This window comes from Podarcis bocagei (assembly GCF_964188305.1).
Source record: "Podarcis bocagei genome assembly, chromosome: 1".
In the NCBI taxonomy this organism is placed as follows: Eukaryota; Metazoa; Chordata; class Lepidosauria; order Squamata; family Lacertidae; genus Podarcis; species Podarcis bocagei.
The window spans coordinates 119,665,474-119,680,595 of record NC_138125.1 but is presented as its reverse complement, the minus strand read 5'-3'; the positions used below and the strand labels follow the sequence as shown (position 1 = coordinate 119,680,595).

The 15,122-nt window shown below is 45.0% G+C and overlaps 2 protein-coding genes across 9 annotated transcripts in view; both read right to left on the bottom strand.

Annotated features, from left to right (window-relative positions):
• Window positions 1-4,111, bottom strand: part of ATF2 (activating transcription factor 2) — a 38,445-nt gene extending 34,334 nt beyond the window's left edge. For 2 of the 8 annotated variants that reach the window (XM_081180903.1, XM_081180907.1), the window contains exon 1: window positions 3,904-4,061. The gene's annotated coding sequence lies outside the window, so the exon portion shown is untranslated. The other 6 variants (XM_081180908.1, XM_081180904.1, XM_081180909.1 and 3 more) reach the window with 6 other exon arrangements.
• A 2,457-nt stretch (window positions 4,112-6,568) lies between these two features.
• On the bottom strand, window positions 6,569-12,070 carry ATP5MC3 (ATP synthase membrane subunit c locus 3). The gene is made up of 5 exons (XM_081184102.1): window positions 11,948-12,070; window positions 11,722-11,833; window positions 10,104-10,181; window positions 8,895-9,091; window positions 6,569-6,813 (listed from the first exon to the last, which is right to left on the bottom strand). Exons 2-5 carry the CDS (start codon window positions 11,761-11,763, stop codon window positions 6,699-6,701), a joined length of 432 nt encoding a protein of 143 aa, XP_081040228.1. The 5' UTR covers window positions 11,764-11,833; window positions 11,948-12,070; the 3' UTR covers window positions 6,569-6,698.
• Between the last annotated feature and the right edge of the window lie 3,052 nt (window positions 12,071-15,122).

Below are 15,122 nucleotides of genomic sequence, written 5' to 3'. Positions count from 1 at the left end.
TATTGACGATAACTGGGGCATTGCAAACTGCAATAGGTCAGTGGTTTTCAAATTTTCTACCTTCAGGGACTTTTTTCCTATATCAACTTGTCTAACTAGGGAACCTCTGGACATTTCTGAAAATCCTAGGACTCTTGGGCCTTGCTGTCACCCCATCTGAAAGAACCATACACCCTAATACACAGACAACATTCTCTTGGGGTTGGGCATTGCAAGAGATGTATGAGTAGTGGCTGCCAAGCCACCTTTCAGCAAAACTTTTTTGCCTTTAGCATTCTTCGCATTCACAAACTGCTAATAAGCTCCTTAAGCCTCAGGTTCTCCCAGAACATAGTTTGAAAATCAATGAAGTGGATTATCACATAATTTTTAAGCAAAACTCATTCAAGGATCAGCAAATGTTATAAACTTTAGCTTTATATCTTAAAATACAGTTTTCCAAGTATCAATACTTTTGTTAATGCTGGCTTCCCCACCTTGGTGTGGTAGATATTTTGGAGTATACAACTTTCATCACCCCCAGCCACCATAACCAACAGTCAAGGATTATAGAAACTGTAATCTAGCAACTTCTAGAGGGCACCAGGTTGGGGAACGGTGCTCTTAGCCAAGATTAATTGTTTTCACAAGGAAGCCATGTTGGTCTACTGCAGCAAAAACAAAGAGTACTGTGTCACCCAGAAGACTTAAACAAATATTATGGTATATGCTTTAATGGGATAGAGTCCACTTCTTCTGATGCATGAAGTACTGTCCTGATTATTTATTTTATGCACACCCACATGTACATTTGAGGGTGGGACTGGATTGTAAACAGTAAGGAGAACGGGAAAGCAAAGGCAGAAATAATTATGCTATTAACAGTGACCATTCACAAAGCAGTGTTGATGATAACACAAACACTGTTGTGGCATTGATAAGTTAATCAATAGGTGTAATAAAAACCTGCCACCCTAATTCATGCTACAAGTGAAAGAACTGAACCTCCTGATAAAATCTGGCAGACTGTCACTTTGTTCAGCAACAGTCATTCCCCCAGCCTCCTCCCAAATGACTGGGAGGATTTCAGAAGCCCTTGCTTCTACTTTTGATTAATTGAGGTTTGCCATGTCATCTGCACCAACAACGTATGCAAGTTCCTCTAGTGTCTTGTGTGACCACAGTTATAACAACTTCAGGTGTTATTGTGCTACATGCATTTGATAAAGTACAGTGGTACCTCGGGTTACAGACGCTTCAGGTTACAGACTCCGCTAACCCAGAAATAGTACCTCGGGTTAAGCATTTTGCTTCAGGATGAGAACAGAAATTGCGCGGTGGCGGTGCAGCAGCAGCAGCAGCAGGAGGCCCCATTAGCTAAAGTGGTACCTCAGGTTAAGAACAGTTTCAGGTTAAGAACCGACCTCCAGAACGAAGTAAGTTCTTAACCCAAGGTACCACTGTATTCAATTAGTTACAAAACTGCTTGCCATGATAAACTGCTTGTTTCTGGCAGGGTTTCTAAAACCTTTTAAGCCAAGACATCTCTCTAAACTTGCTCTTGCTACTTCCCAGCTACATGCCCAGCACCAAGTATTTGTTCCCATATAAACACACAAGGAGAAATTTTCCTTAATTATGTGACATGCAAACCTGCTGCTGCGCAAAAGTACCTGCTTCCTGAAACATGTTGCCCCCATCAGCCCAATCATCTCATGCAAGGCTGTCTTGCCTCTTCCCTGGAGACATCAGTGAATGCAATTCCAGAATTCTGCTAGGATGTATTAATCTGCTTGGCTCAGGATCCTCTGCTTCTCTGAAACTTTAAACACATCCGCACTCTTCTGTGTCAACAATCCCAGTTTGAGAATCTACTGATTCTCTTGATTTACAGAATTATCTATATCTACAGAATGCATCTTGGCCACCCAATCAAAATGATCCGCATGCTCTATAATGTAACAATCACCTTACACTTTAGAGAACACTAAATAATTGTGTATGTGTTCTGTGTGTTCGTTCCATAGTTAGTTTATGCTGCTACTAAAAAAAGCAGCTTTGAAATTAAAGAAAACTCCCATCCCATAATCATCTACCACAAGCCAATGGGAACAAGGAGGTGGGTTATCTGAATGGAAAAACTGAAGACAGAATTCTACAATTCAATAAAGATATTCCTATACTCCAGAATCATATACCCAAGAAAATTCTTCAGAGATTTAACAGGAGATGCAGAATTAGTTATTTTATATAAAGGGCAATGGGGGAAAGAATGTACACAAATACACCTGACCTAAGCGCATCATAGTGGTAATGAAGCAACTTACAGAAAAAGTTTGTTTTGAGACACCAAGGTTGTAAAACTTTAAACTGAGATATGCTGTATTATGCTAACTTCACACAATAAAAACCAGATGCTTTGCATATTTTAAGTCAGAAGGCAAGGCATGTCATTTTCTTACTGCTCTACAGGAAGTAAATGTTCTTTGGCTGAAGGATGGGATGGAAATTCCTTAAATAAACAAATACAGAAGAGGCGTCTCCAATTTCCTTGCCTTTTTATCAGTAGACTATGAAGAACCACAACGCAACTTACCACTACTACTTTATCAAACACTACCTATCAGCGAACTAAAATGTGGAATGAGACACAGCCTGATAACAAAGATTTGTGGTACAACACTCTGATAACTAAGATTTGTGGTACAACAAGCAGTCACCTTAGTAGCAGCCTACCAGCAGTCCCTTAGTGATCTCTCTCTAACACAACACAACACAACACACTTCAGCAGCTTCAGGGAAAGCAACATTTGGGCCTGAACACACCATGTGTTGCTGCTGAAGTTCTGCCCTCCTTCACTTTGCTTTGGAGAGCACAAAACCTAAGCAGGTAAATAGGTACATGCACATGCCTGAGTATTTTTTTACCCCCCCCCCACTAAGTGTAACTGTTTGAACTCATTTACCTGCAGCAAACGGATGGGGACAGCTGTGTATGCTTCAGACCCTCCAAGTGTCCCTATTTTCCAGGGACAGTCCTGGATTTACAAAAGCTGTCCTGGTTTCTGCTGTGATCCGGGAACGTCCCGCTTTTCCTTTAGGATGTCCCTACATTCATTGGAGAAATGTTGGAAGGTATTGCGTGCTTTCACCCACCAACTTTCCACAGGAGCATGGTCCTAAGGAGAAACTTCGCAGGTGTGCTCAGCATCCACCCTTCCTCAATTGGGAGGAAATGGGGGGGGGAGAGGGGGAAGGAAAAAAGAGAAAAACGGGGGTGGGCAGAGAGAGACCAGGCCTCAGGGCACCATCTATCAGCGAGAACTATCGTGTGTGTGTGTGTGTGTGTGTGTGTACATACATTTCTCTCTGCAGTGCAAGCGCTTCCCTGCACTCCCCCCCCCCCACAAAAAAACCCTCCACTGTGACCTGTTCCAGCAACACACCGGGCGCTGCGTGTGTGTCAGGCTCTTTTACAACGTTCCTTCCAGGGAGGTGATGGAGTGGTCGGCACCAAGGGCAATGGGGAAACGGGGGGGGGGGAGAGAGAACGAATGGTAGGAGCCAAATTCGGTCTGCCTACTCCCCTCGCCCCCCGCCGTTCTGTGACAGTTAGTGGCGGCCAGCAACGGCTTTCCAGAGCTCGCGGCGTTCTATGGCCAAGGGGCGCAAAAAATAAATAAATTCCCACCCACCCCGCTCAGTTCTCTCTATGCAGAGCAGCGGCGGCGCCATGTTTCAGCCTGCCAGGCTCCCCCCACCTCCCCTCAAAACAGGGCCCGGCGACTTCCACCCCTAGCCCAGGCTCGGGTAAGGCCACACCCCGAGCTATTACACACAGAAAGAGGCAGCGGCTTCTCCACCTCCTATGTTTACCACCATCCCCTCCCCGCCTCAAAAAAAGGCCACCCACACAAAACTCACCCCTCACGACCGCCGGGAAAGCCGCTCATTAAAGCCGCCCGTGTCCCCCACAGGCTTCCGTCACATCTCGCGGGAACTCACTGACACATCTCTTTCTTTCTCGCTCTCTTTCCGCCCGGACCCCCTCCCCTCGTATCCACCACCAACACGCCGCCGCCGCCTTACCCCGTAGGAAAAGATGCAGCCAGTCACGTGACAAGGAGCTTTGGCGGGGAGGGGGAGGGTGGGCTGTGGAAGGAAGGGGCAGAAAAGACACACACGCGCGCGCACTGGCGCCCGAAGCGGGTTGACACGTGGTTGTTGGGCGCCGCGAGGGCGGGGCCGCTGACCGAAGCTCCGTCCGGAAACAGCCGAGCGCACTCGTCAGCCTCTCGCTCGCCATCCCCCCTCCGCCCCCCACATGCCGCGCGCGCCTTCTCCGTGCGGCTGCGCGAGAAGCTCTGAGTCTGAGCAGCAGACAGGGAGAGTTACTCGCCCATTGAATTGTGTATGAAGAGGCTTTTGGTTTCTACAAGTGTACACGTGACGTGGGATTCCTGGACTTAGGCAATCTCCAAACTCGGTCCTCCAGCTGTTTTGGGACTACAACTCCCATCATCCCTAGCTAACAGGACCAGTGGTTAGGGATGATGGGAATTGTAGTCCCAAAACAGCTGGAGGGCCAGCCGAGTTTGAGGGTGCCTGGTCTTAGTACTTGCAAGAGGGAAAGGACACGTTTCCCCCTCCCCCATAGAAATCTGCCTTAGAACAGTAGAGGATTGTCTAGTCAGGCTTTCCCAAACTTGTGTCTCCAGCTGGTTTTGGACTACAACTCCCATCATCCCTAGGCACAGGGATGGTGGGAGTTGTAGTCCCCAAACAGCCAGAGACAGGTTTGGGAAACCCTGGTATTCCAACTCCCTACAATGCAGGGATCAGTGTGGGGTTCGAACCCACCATGCTGAGATTAACAGTCCTCTGCTCAACCCACTGAGCTAAGTGGTGTGAGTGGAACTAGTGGCCAGCTTAGCCTAGTTCTGCCTGAGAAGCAGCTGCTCTCCCAAGGTCTCAGCAAGATTGCAGGGGGTTGGACTAGCTGACGCTTGGGGGATCCCTTCCAGCTCTACAATTCTATGGTTCCAAAATGTCTTTCATGACATGGGGAGAGGCTTTGGCTGGAAGCAAACATACACAAGAGCACTGTGTAACAGGTGGAAGTTTAAAACAAAAACAGTAAAAGCAACAGAAACCACCAGAATGACTGAAATCACCTTTCAAAAAATAATTTCATTATAAGCATTTAAGTGCTATTACTTCCATTCCCTGATGTTTGAGTGATCTTTACTAAAGCCTGTAGTTCAGCAATATTCCTGTATTTCAAGTAGGATAAGGCTGTGAAGGTGCTGGGCTTTCTAAACACCACGGCCAGTGTTTGAACCAGCTCACATTTAGCTTAACCCCCCATCCCAACTTAACCCCCCCATCCCAACTACTGCATACTATAATTTGATGTGCTGCTTGAATCCTCAATTATGAATTTCCTATTGAATGCAGCTGCATAATTAAAAGGTGCTGGCAAGTACATCCTTATACCTGGAAAACATTGTTTTCAGCACTGTTTCTTTGCCTTCTGCAGCAGGGTTTCTAGATTATGGTGACTGCCCTAGGAAAGACAGTACCTCTCAATGATTATCTGAATAAATTCCAGCTTTTCCTTGCTATTTCTAGGCCAGACAGCAGCAAAGCAACAAAAGCCAAGCTATTCCAAGAATTTGAGCATCCTTAATTTTCCAAATATAAAAAAAAATGTCCAGTAGCACCTTAGAGACCAACTGAGTTTGTTCTTGGTATAAGCTTTCGTGTGCATGCACACCTCTTCAGATACGAAGCTTATACCAAGAACAAACTTAAGTTGGTCTCTAAGGTGCTACTGGACAATTTTTTATATATATTTCAACTGCATCAGACCAACACAGCTACCTACCTGAATCTTAATTTTCCAGATGGTCCTATTTAGCCTGGATTTGCATTTGACAGAAGTCATGCAGCACCAAAGAAAACAGCTTAAATTCCCTCACTGAACTACTGATCCTTATGATTGCAGCAACATTCACTACATTGGTGATAATTTTAATAATGTTCAATGATAGCTTCAAGTTCTAGACAGTACTGAGGTTTCTATTTAGAGACAAGTTAGTGGTTACTGATCTTCCTCGTTCCTGAGCGAAACATTCATAAAATGTTACAGTGTAAGTATTTTACTTATTATCTTCACTTCCTTGGACTGAACCTCTCATTGACGCAGACAATTTTATTGTAAGGTCCATGAATACTCTGGAATACATATAAAAGGACAAGGTCCAAGATCTGCTATATGAATTAGGGGCAAGTTACCTACATTTACTAAAGCACTGCAGGTAGCTTGCTTTTATGGAGATGCATATATATATATATATATTAGCAAGTTCCATAACTTTGTGACATAATACAACATATAATTATGGAAGCCAGGTTCGCTGCATGATAAAGCTGTATAATATGATCTGTCAAGATTTAGAATACTGTTGCACCGAGTTTGTCTCAATTTCCCTGATCTGGATTTCCCCTTCTAAGGTATAAATTTAGACCTTGCAGTGCTTGAGAAAACTTTTGACAAAGTCAAAACACAAACATGACACAGGCAGAGTTTAAACTCGTTACCATCTTTAATTAAGCTGCTTTGGAAGTAGCATACATTCCATGATAAACATTTTTCGAACCCAGGTTCACAGAATCACATTGTAGTTCATTAATGCCAATGTTACACACAGATCTCTTCACATGGCAAACAAGATCAAGAAAGCAACCATCAGACAGAAGAGACCCATGGCTTCGGACAGGGCAAATCCCAGAATAGCATATGAGAATAGCTGCTGCTTCAGTGAAGGATTTCTGAAATAAAAGATAAAAGTCATGTTTGCATTTATTCTGAAGCAAGTCTTTTCACCAAATGCATCAATATTATAACCTATGCCGAGGGAAAAAAGTTACCGGCTTATTGAGCAAATTGCTTACACAAAGGGTTTAATAAAAAAGTTTGTGTGCAAGGCTTATTACACAGCAACTAAACAATAATTTACACAAGTTTCAGCATGACTTCTCGGCCAAGTACCAGCAGCTCAAATGACTGAAAAGGCTGAGAACCATGTGGTTGTTGCTGAAAGCAATGCTATTTGGCAGGTGTAAGCATGTGAAGTGCATAGTCTTAACATTTCCTCTGGAAGAAGTGGGGAAACCTTTAGATAGTTCTACCTACAAGTCCCATCAGCCCTAGCAAGCGTGGCCAGGGACTATGGGAACAGTAGTTCACCAACATATGGAGGGCCAAAAGTCCCCTCTACCTGCTCTGAACAAAGACAAGCACCAGCAATTATGTAATTGCACTGCTTACTAAAACTCAATTTATTTTCACACAACTTTGTTGGTCATTAGCACCAGTTGCTTTTATTTATTAATTTTATGGCTTTGTTTTATTTTGTATTGCAATTTTAAAATGTGTTTTTTACTATTCCGTCTCATAATCTGAAATGAAAGGCTGTATGTCTTTTAAAATATATAAAAAAACCACCCTAAAGCTACTCAGAAAGTGGGATGTTGTGGCTACACAAGACTTACCACAAGAGTTAGTAATTTCAGCTGCCTCTTCCCATGAAAAGTGATACCCACCAAACTTGTTAGTGACATTGTGTGGCTCCTGCTCAGTTACCCAACAGTCTCTACCTAAATCTGAATCTGTTATCTTGGCCAAAACCACTGACATAGTATGCTGTTATTATACAATCTAGAAGAGTATTTAAGAAGTTTAGAACTGGAAAATTAAAGATTTCCCCTAATGCATGCAATTCCCCATCAGCACTAGTAACCATAATCCATTTTAGAGGGAGAGATTTTAAAGACCTCCCACTTCCAGTTGAAGAGTTTCAATTGTAAACATTTAGTTAAGGACCAAGATGAGGCAAAAGTGTTGTTTTTTAAAAAAGAAAAGCTTCAAATGGCTTTAACAGTTTCATCTCTGCCAGTTCCTTGGTCTCAATACAGGAGGTGTCTAGTCCCATATCAAGCTGCCCACGTGTTGAGATAACTGGCTGATGTCCTGCCCCAACCACCACCTCTATCAGAGGTAAGTTGTAAGACATGGGTAGGCAAACTAAGGCCTTCTAAATCTGGCCCACGAATCAGTGTGTTTTTACATGAGTAGAATGTGTCTTTTTATTTAAAATGCATCTCTGGGTTATTTGTGGGGCATAGGAATTCGTTCACACACACCCCCACAAGGTCTGAGGGACAGTGGACCAGCCCCCTGCTGAAAAAAATTGCTGACCCCTGTTGTAAGAGAAGGCTTTCCTTCCATGAACAATACCTGAATTGTAGACTGCTCCCTTCAGAAGGCTTGCCTGGCAACAACAATATCTTTTAGGCACACGGCAAAGATCTTTCTGTTCAGCTAAGCATCCTGATCATCTTAAACTCCGACTTAACTATAAAAAGCATAGCTGCTGTTTCTATGCTTGTTTAATGATTGTAGAGGTTTTTAAAAGTCTTCTAAGCGACTGCAAGTTTTCTAACTTCAGCTCTACGGCAGTTAAGAAATGCATTAAGTAAACAGAATGAGTTATGCTTTGTTACTTTATACAAGCCCCAAGGTCTTCAAATTCCTGACAGGTCTAATTTGCTACTCCTTCTTATGCTTGGGGCAAGTGCTCAGCCTTTCTGACAAACTTCCTTCCATCCACACCCAATTCTGTCCCCAGTATTAAGGAGCTTTCCTCCTTAATCCCAGGGAGAAGACAAATGCAGAGCTGGCAGAAGCCCTGCAGAGTTATTTCCAGCCTTCTCTGGGAGCCACAGCCAGGCTAACTGTGCCATGTGGGTGAGCAGAACAAGCTACAGTATCCTGAACCTGGGGAAAAATAATGCTGTAACTTGAACCCCTTTCAGTATAATGCTGAAAGTTAGAAATAAAGGACCATTACCTGGCATAGCCAATGATTAAACTCCCGAAAACTGTTCCAATACCAGCACCGGAACCAGCCACTCCTACTGTGGCAGCACCAGCACCAATAAATTTGGCAGCCGTGTCAATGTCCCTGCTGATAGCACTAGTTTGAAACTCCCTTAGTGCTAGCTGACTGCCAGTGTTCTGAGCACCAGTAAGGAAAGTTGTGTTGCCCTGAAAGAAACAAGAAGAATTGGATTACATTTGGCACAAGTATTTGCTATAGGCTTGTACTACGAAAGTCACAAGCTTTTATAGCAGGGAAGGAAAGGGGAGCTTTAAGACACATTTCTTTGGACAGGTGAGTGAGAAGATTTTCAAAGTGTTAGGTTCTTCCTAGATTTTTTTTTTAAAAAAAAGAACCATGGGGAAAAGTGCCCAAAGCAATTATGATTCTGATGTCCCTAACAACTTCTGCCCATCAGGAACCATCGACAGCATGACGCAATCCCACAGCCCTGGAAGAATTATTCCTACCGGACTGAAATTCTGCAAGACAGGTTTAAGCCATCTACTGTGCATTTTCCACTAAATGGCTTGAAGGCATATGGGGGTGGGGCAGAACCTAAGCTACTCTGAACAGTACCTAGATTGGAGACCACTTAGAAACACACCAAAATATAAGCAACTTCAAGATCCTTGGTATAATAATAATAATAATAATAATAATAATAATAATAATAATACCGTGCCCATCTGGCTGGGTTTCCCCAGCCACTCTGGGCGGCTTCCAACAAAATATTAAAATACAATAGTCTGTCAAACATTAAAAGCTTCCCTAAAGATGGCTGCCTTCAGATGTCTTCTAAAAGTCTGGTAGTTGTTTTTCTCTTTGACATCTGGTGGGAGGGTGTTCCACAGGGCGGGTGCCACTACCGAGAAGGCCCTCTGCCTGGTTCCCTGTAACTTGGCTTCTTGCAGCGAGGGAACTGCCAGAAGGCCCTCAGCGCTGGACCTTAGTGTCTGGGGGTGGAGACGCTCCTTCAGAAGCAGAGTACAAATAAACACTTTACTACGCATACTCAGCTGCAGGTCTGTGTTGTTCCAAGTTCAGACACTAAACACAAGGCAGCATGTGTTTGTCAAAAACTAAAATCTGACACTTTGTGGCAAGTTTTACTATTACAAGGCAACAACACATGGGCTCACCAGATCATTTAGGAAGCTACAGAATTGTTTAAGGTACCTCTGCAGTCCTGGCTTCTGGCCTAGACAACACCGTTGCAGAAATTGGTCTGTACAGAATTCTTGATCCAGTGCGCATCTGAGAAAGGGGGAGGATGAAGAAGTGTGTTAAAGTAATGGACACTCTCACAAAACTCTGCAACCATATCCTTCAAAGCAATAACTACACAACATCCCAGCAGCTTTTAGATTCCTGGCATTTAGTTCTCTTTACAATCACAGTTCGGTAAGGCCATTCATTGAGGAAAATTCTTATTCCATGAAGCTCATCAATGGCTCATCAGGACTTGCAAAGGCACAATTTTGATCTCCAGTCATGCTTACTACACTGACTACAGCTAAAGTCAATGCCCCTAAGAAAAAACTGCTCTTGAAGTCTGACCTTCACTTTTGGCACACGTGGATTGGATAACACAGCTCATCAGAACCTTGTATTCCCCTACGGTATTAAAGTGTTTTTGCTGTTGAGATAAGGATCTAGTTGGGACTCTAAGCAAGGATCTCCTCTATTTCTCTCCTTCCCATGCTATCAAGTGTTAACGCCATAACCAACAGCGAGATTTCAGAGACAGCTCATCTTTGGTGACTAACTTTCTTTTAGGACAGATTTCAGAGGCAGGTTAAGAGTGGGGAAAGTGTTTCCAGGTGAGATTTTATTATTTCAACAATCCTTCTATCTGCCCTTGTCTGCAACATCTCAAGCAAACAAGCCCACGGCACATAATTCCTGTTTGCCTTCATTCTACAGGTACCACTAAGAAAGCTCAGAGCTCCTGTAGCACACTGTCGTTTGTAACGTTGGCACACATTGCCTAAGAGTGCTGCAACTCTGCTGTGCTCAATGACCTTCAGGTCACTCCCGACCCTACAGGTCTGCAAAAGCAATTCTAATATTTAAATCCTAAGAACCATTAAAAGACAGGCCTGGCAAATTCAGCCTAACTCGTTTTGTGGGGCAACCAAGCACTCTAACACCCCAAGACCAGTCAGCGGCCTCAGATAAGCACCCCCAGACCAGGAAACCAGTTCCCAGCGAATCCGGCGACACCCCTCCTCCGCATTATAAGTTGATCTGTCGATTGACAGATCGACCTGTCAATTCACCCTAGCGGCCTAGCCCTCCAAGCACAGATTAAGAGGAAAGGCCTTATGAATGAATGGCTGGGAGGCTGCTGCGGCCTGTTCTTGCCCTTGGATCACCTACTTGCTTTTAAGGTCACCCAGTTTTTCCACCCTCTTTCTGCAGCAGTGGGCCAACTGGGGGGGGTGTGCATTTTGCAAGGAGGGCCGCACCGACCTTCAATTTATGCATGAAACGCTGATAGACGTGGAAAGCAAGCCCAGGCAGCAGCATGGAGGGCAGAGGAGGGAGGCATGAGACAAAAGTCTCCTTGCAAAAAGCACCATTAAGACATGCCCTCCAAATGACTCCTTGCAAAAAGACATGCCCTGCAAATGAATGACTTAACGGGGATCGCCTCTGTCCCAGAGTCCAGACCCCCCCCCCCAAAAAAAAACCCATCAACGCCCCCAACCTTTTGCAAAGGAAAAAAAAAATCAAGGGCAAGAGGGGGAAGCGACCCACCCTGACCAATGCGCAGGCCCCGCTGCCAACTCACCAAGACGGGAGACCCGGCGGCGAGCTTGACACAGGCGAACATGGCTGCGGGCGGGCGGGCGGGCCGGTGGAGCAACGGGCTGGGGGGTCCCGGGTCTGGGCCGTCTGGCTCGCTGCAGGGGAGGAGAAAGGAGAGTTTTAGGAGTCCGGCCGGCAGCGCTCTGGGAGCGGGAGGAAGGCTGAGCTCCCCGATGGAGGCGGATACAAGGAGGGGATCCGGGGCCTACCTCGAACCCGGCAGCGGCAAGCAGAGGCTCCTCCGGCTGAGCTGGTGCAGCGGTAGAGGTCGAAGGGACTGCGAGCTCTCCGCGCAGGCGCCGGAGGGGCGGAGCGCCCGGATGAGAAGGGGCGGGCGGGGGCAGAGGAAGTTTAATAGGAATTAAAAAGGAGGCGTGTGACACGTTCCTAAGGTCGCTTCCGTCGCGACTTTAATCCATAATGTTGTGATAGGAATAAAAGGAGGAAAGAATGCTAGCTGTATCGACAAGGAAAAACCCGCTTTTTAAATGATAATGATAATAATAATGCTGTAATAATAATGCTATAGCAACAATAATGCTATAGTAATAATAATAATGCTGTAATAATAATAATGCTGTAATAATGCTGTAATAATGCTATAGTAGTAGTAGTAGTAGTAATAATAATAATAATAATAATAATAATAATAATAATAATAATAAATTTAATAATAATAATAATGACAAACCTAGACAGCATCTTAAAAAGCAGAGACATCACCTTGCCAACAAAGGTCCGTATAGTTAAAGCTATGGTTTTCCCAGTAGTGATGTATAGAAGTGAGAGCTGGACCATAAAGAAGGCTAATCACCGAAGAATTGATGCTTTTGAATTATGGTGCTGGAGGAGACTCTTGAGAGTCCCATGGACTGCAAGAAGATCAGACCTATCCATTCTGAAGGAAATCAGCCCTGAGTGCTCACTGGAAGGACAGATCCTGAAGCTGAGGCTCCAATACTTTGGCCACCTCATGAGAAGAGAAGAATCCCTGGAAGACTCCCTGGAAAAGACCCTGATGTTGGGAAAGATTGAGGGTACAAGGGGAAGGGGACGACAGAGGACGAGATGGTTGGACAGTGTTCTCGAAAGTACAAACATGAGTCTGACCAAACTGCGGGAGGCAGTGGAAGACAGGAGTGCCTGGCGTGCTCTGGTCCACAGGGTCACGAAGAGTCGGACACAACTAAATGACTAAACAACAATGTAATAACAACAACAACAATACATTTATTTATACCCCGCCCATCTGGTTGGGTTCCCCCAGCCACTCTGGGCAGCTCCCAACAGAATATTGATAATAGTAATGGAGAGGATGGTGAGAACTTCTTGAAAGACGTGCACTTTCCATAACTGTAGGGTGGGGTGCTTGTGTGCATGAAAGGCAGAAAATGCCACAGATTGCTATTTTCTTTATGCCAGCAATTTTTTCTTTTTGCCAGGAAAGTGGGTGGGAGAAGCCCCAGTGTCCCACCTGTTGACTGCTCCCTGAAAACAGAGAATTGTACAGTTGGAAGGGACCACGAGGGTCACATCTCATACAACCCGCTGCAGGGCAGGAATCTTTTGCCCGACGTGGGGCTCGAGCCCACGACCCTGAGATTTAAGAGTCTCATGCTGTACTGACTGACTTAATGCAGCTTTGCCTGCAGCTATTAAAGGTGCAAAAGCCGTATTAGGAGCATCGGAAAAATGGTTAATTTCCATGCTGCATGTGGCATAATAAGGTGATGGTTGTGCACTATTAGGCATTATGCGCACCTTTCTCCAAATGTATCTGCTAAGGTGGTCTGCAGTCCACAAACACTTCTGCCATGATAAATAAATTTGTTGATCTTTCATGCAATGCAGAGCCCTTTGTCGCTTTTGCTGCAGGAGGGTAATTCCAGCTACCCCTCTGGAAATTATCCAAATGAGGAAATGTAGGCTTGAATGCAATGGCACCTGTGCATGGAAAATAGATCAGAACAGCATAACCCTCTTTTGGATATTTTTTCTTCTTTATATGGCGGCCCCTCAGTAAAATTATTTAGGCTGCTTACAAAACAAAATCATGGGACTTTAAAAATACAATTAGAACAAATCCAAACCATATCATATACAGTGGTGCCCCGCAAGACGAATGCCTCGCAAGACGGAAAACCCGCTAGACGAAAGGGTTTTCCGTTTTTGAGCTGCTTCGCAAGACGATTTTCCCTATGGGCTTGCTTTGCAAGACGAAAACGTCTTGCAAGTATTCCGATTTTTCCCCGCTACCTCCCCCTTTTTCTAAGCCGCTAATAGCCTTTTAGCCGCTAATCCGCTAAGCCTTTAATAGCCGCTAAGCCTTTAATAGCCGCTAAACCGCTAATAGCGCTAAGCCGCTAAGCCGCTAATAGGGTTGCTTTGCAAGACGAAAAAACCGCTAGACGAAGAGACTCGCGGAACGGATTAATTTCGTCTTGCGAGGCACCACTGTACCAGCAAACATATAGCTTTGGCTAAGCAGTCACAGAATAAACCCAAACTATTTGCATCTCAGCTTAAAATGACACTGAAAGAGTGAGAACATAAAGTTAATTGAAAACCACATTAAAACAGCGAAGGCCTGGAGTTGTTTTTAAAATACAGCTTTTGCTCACTAGCGTGTTCTCTCACTGTTTCACTGTCCAGCAAGATGTTTGGGTCCATCTAGAGAGAACATACTCTAATGATCCAAACTTGTGTTTGGGAACAAACCCTAGGTCTTCACTGTTTCAGTGTCTCACCCTCCAAGTGTCCCTATTTTCCAGAGACGGTCCCAGATGTACGGAAGTCATCCCAGTTTCCGATTTGATAACAGAAACTGATCTCACCTATACCCTGCCACTATGAGTCTGCCATGGCTCTGGGGGAGCAGTAAAAGCAGGTGAGTCCTCTTGTTGCCCCCCCCCAAGCTTCAGATTGCACAATTTAACAACCATAAAAATCACCCATATTCAACAAGTGGATTTTTGTTTGTTTGCGAATGTATGGTCTTCCTAAAGGATAGCATGGGGGGTGGGAGCATAATATGTATAGCAGAGTGAGTAGAATCCTTGACTAAAACAGGGAGGTAAAGGTAAAGGGACCCCTGACCATTAGGTCCAGTCGTGACCGACTCTGGGGTAGCAGCGCTCATCTCGCTTTACTGGCCGAGGGAGCCGGCGTACAGCTTCCGGGCCATGTGGCCAGCATGACTAAGCTGCTTCTGGCAAACCAGAGCAGCGCACGGAAACGCCGTTTACCTTCCCGCTGGAGCGGTACCTATTTATCTACTTGCACTTGATGTGGTTTCGAACTGCTAGGTTGGCAGGAGCAGGGACTGAGCAACGGGAGCTCACCCCGTCGTGGGGATTCAAACCGCCGACCTTCTGATCGGCAAGT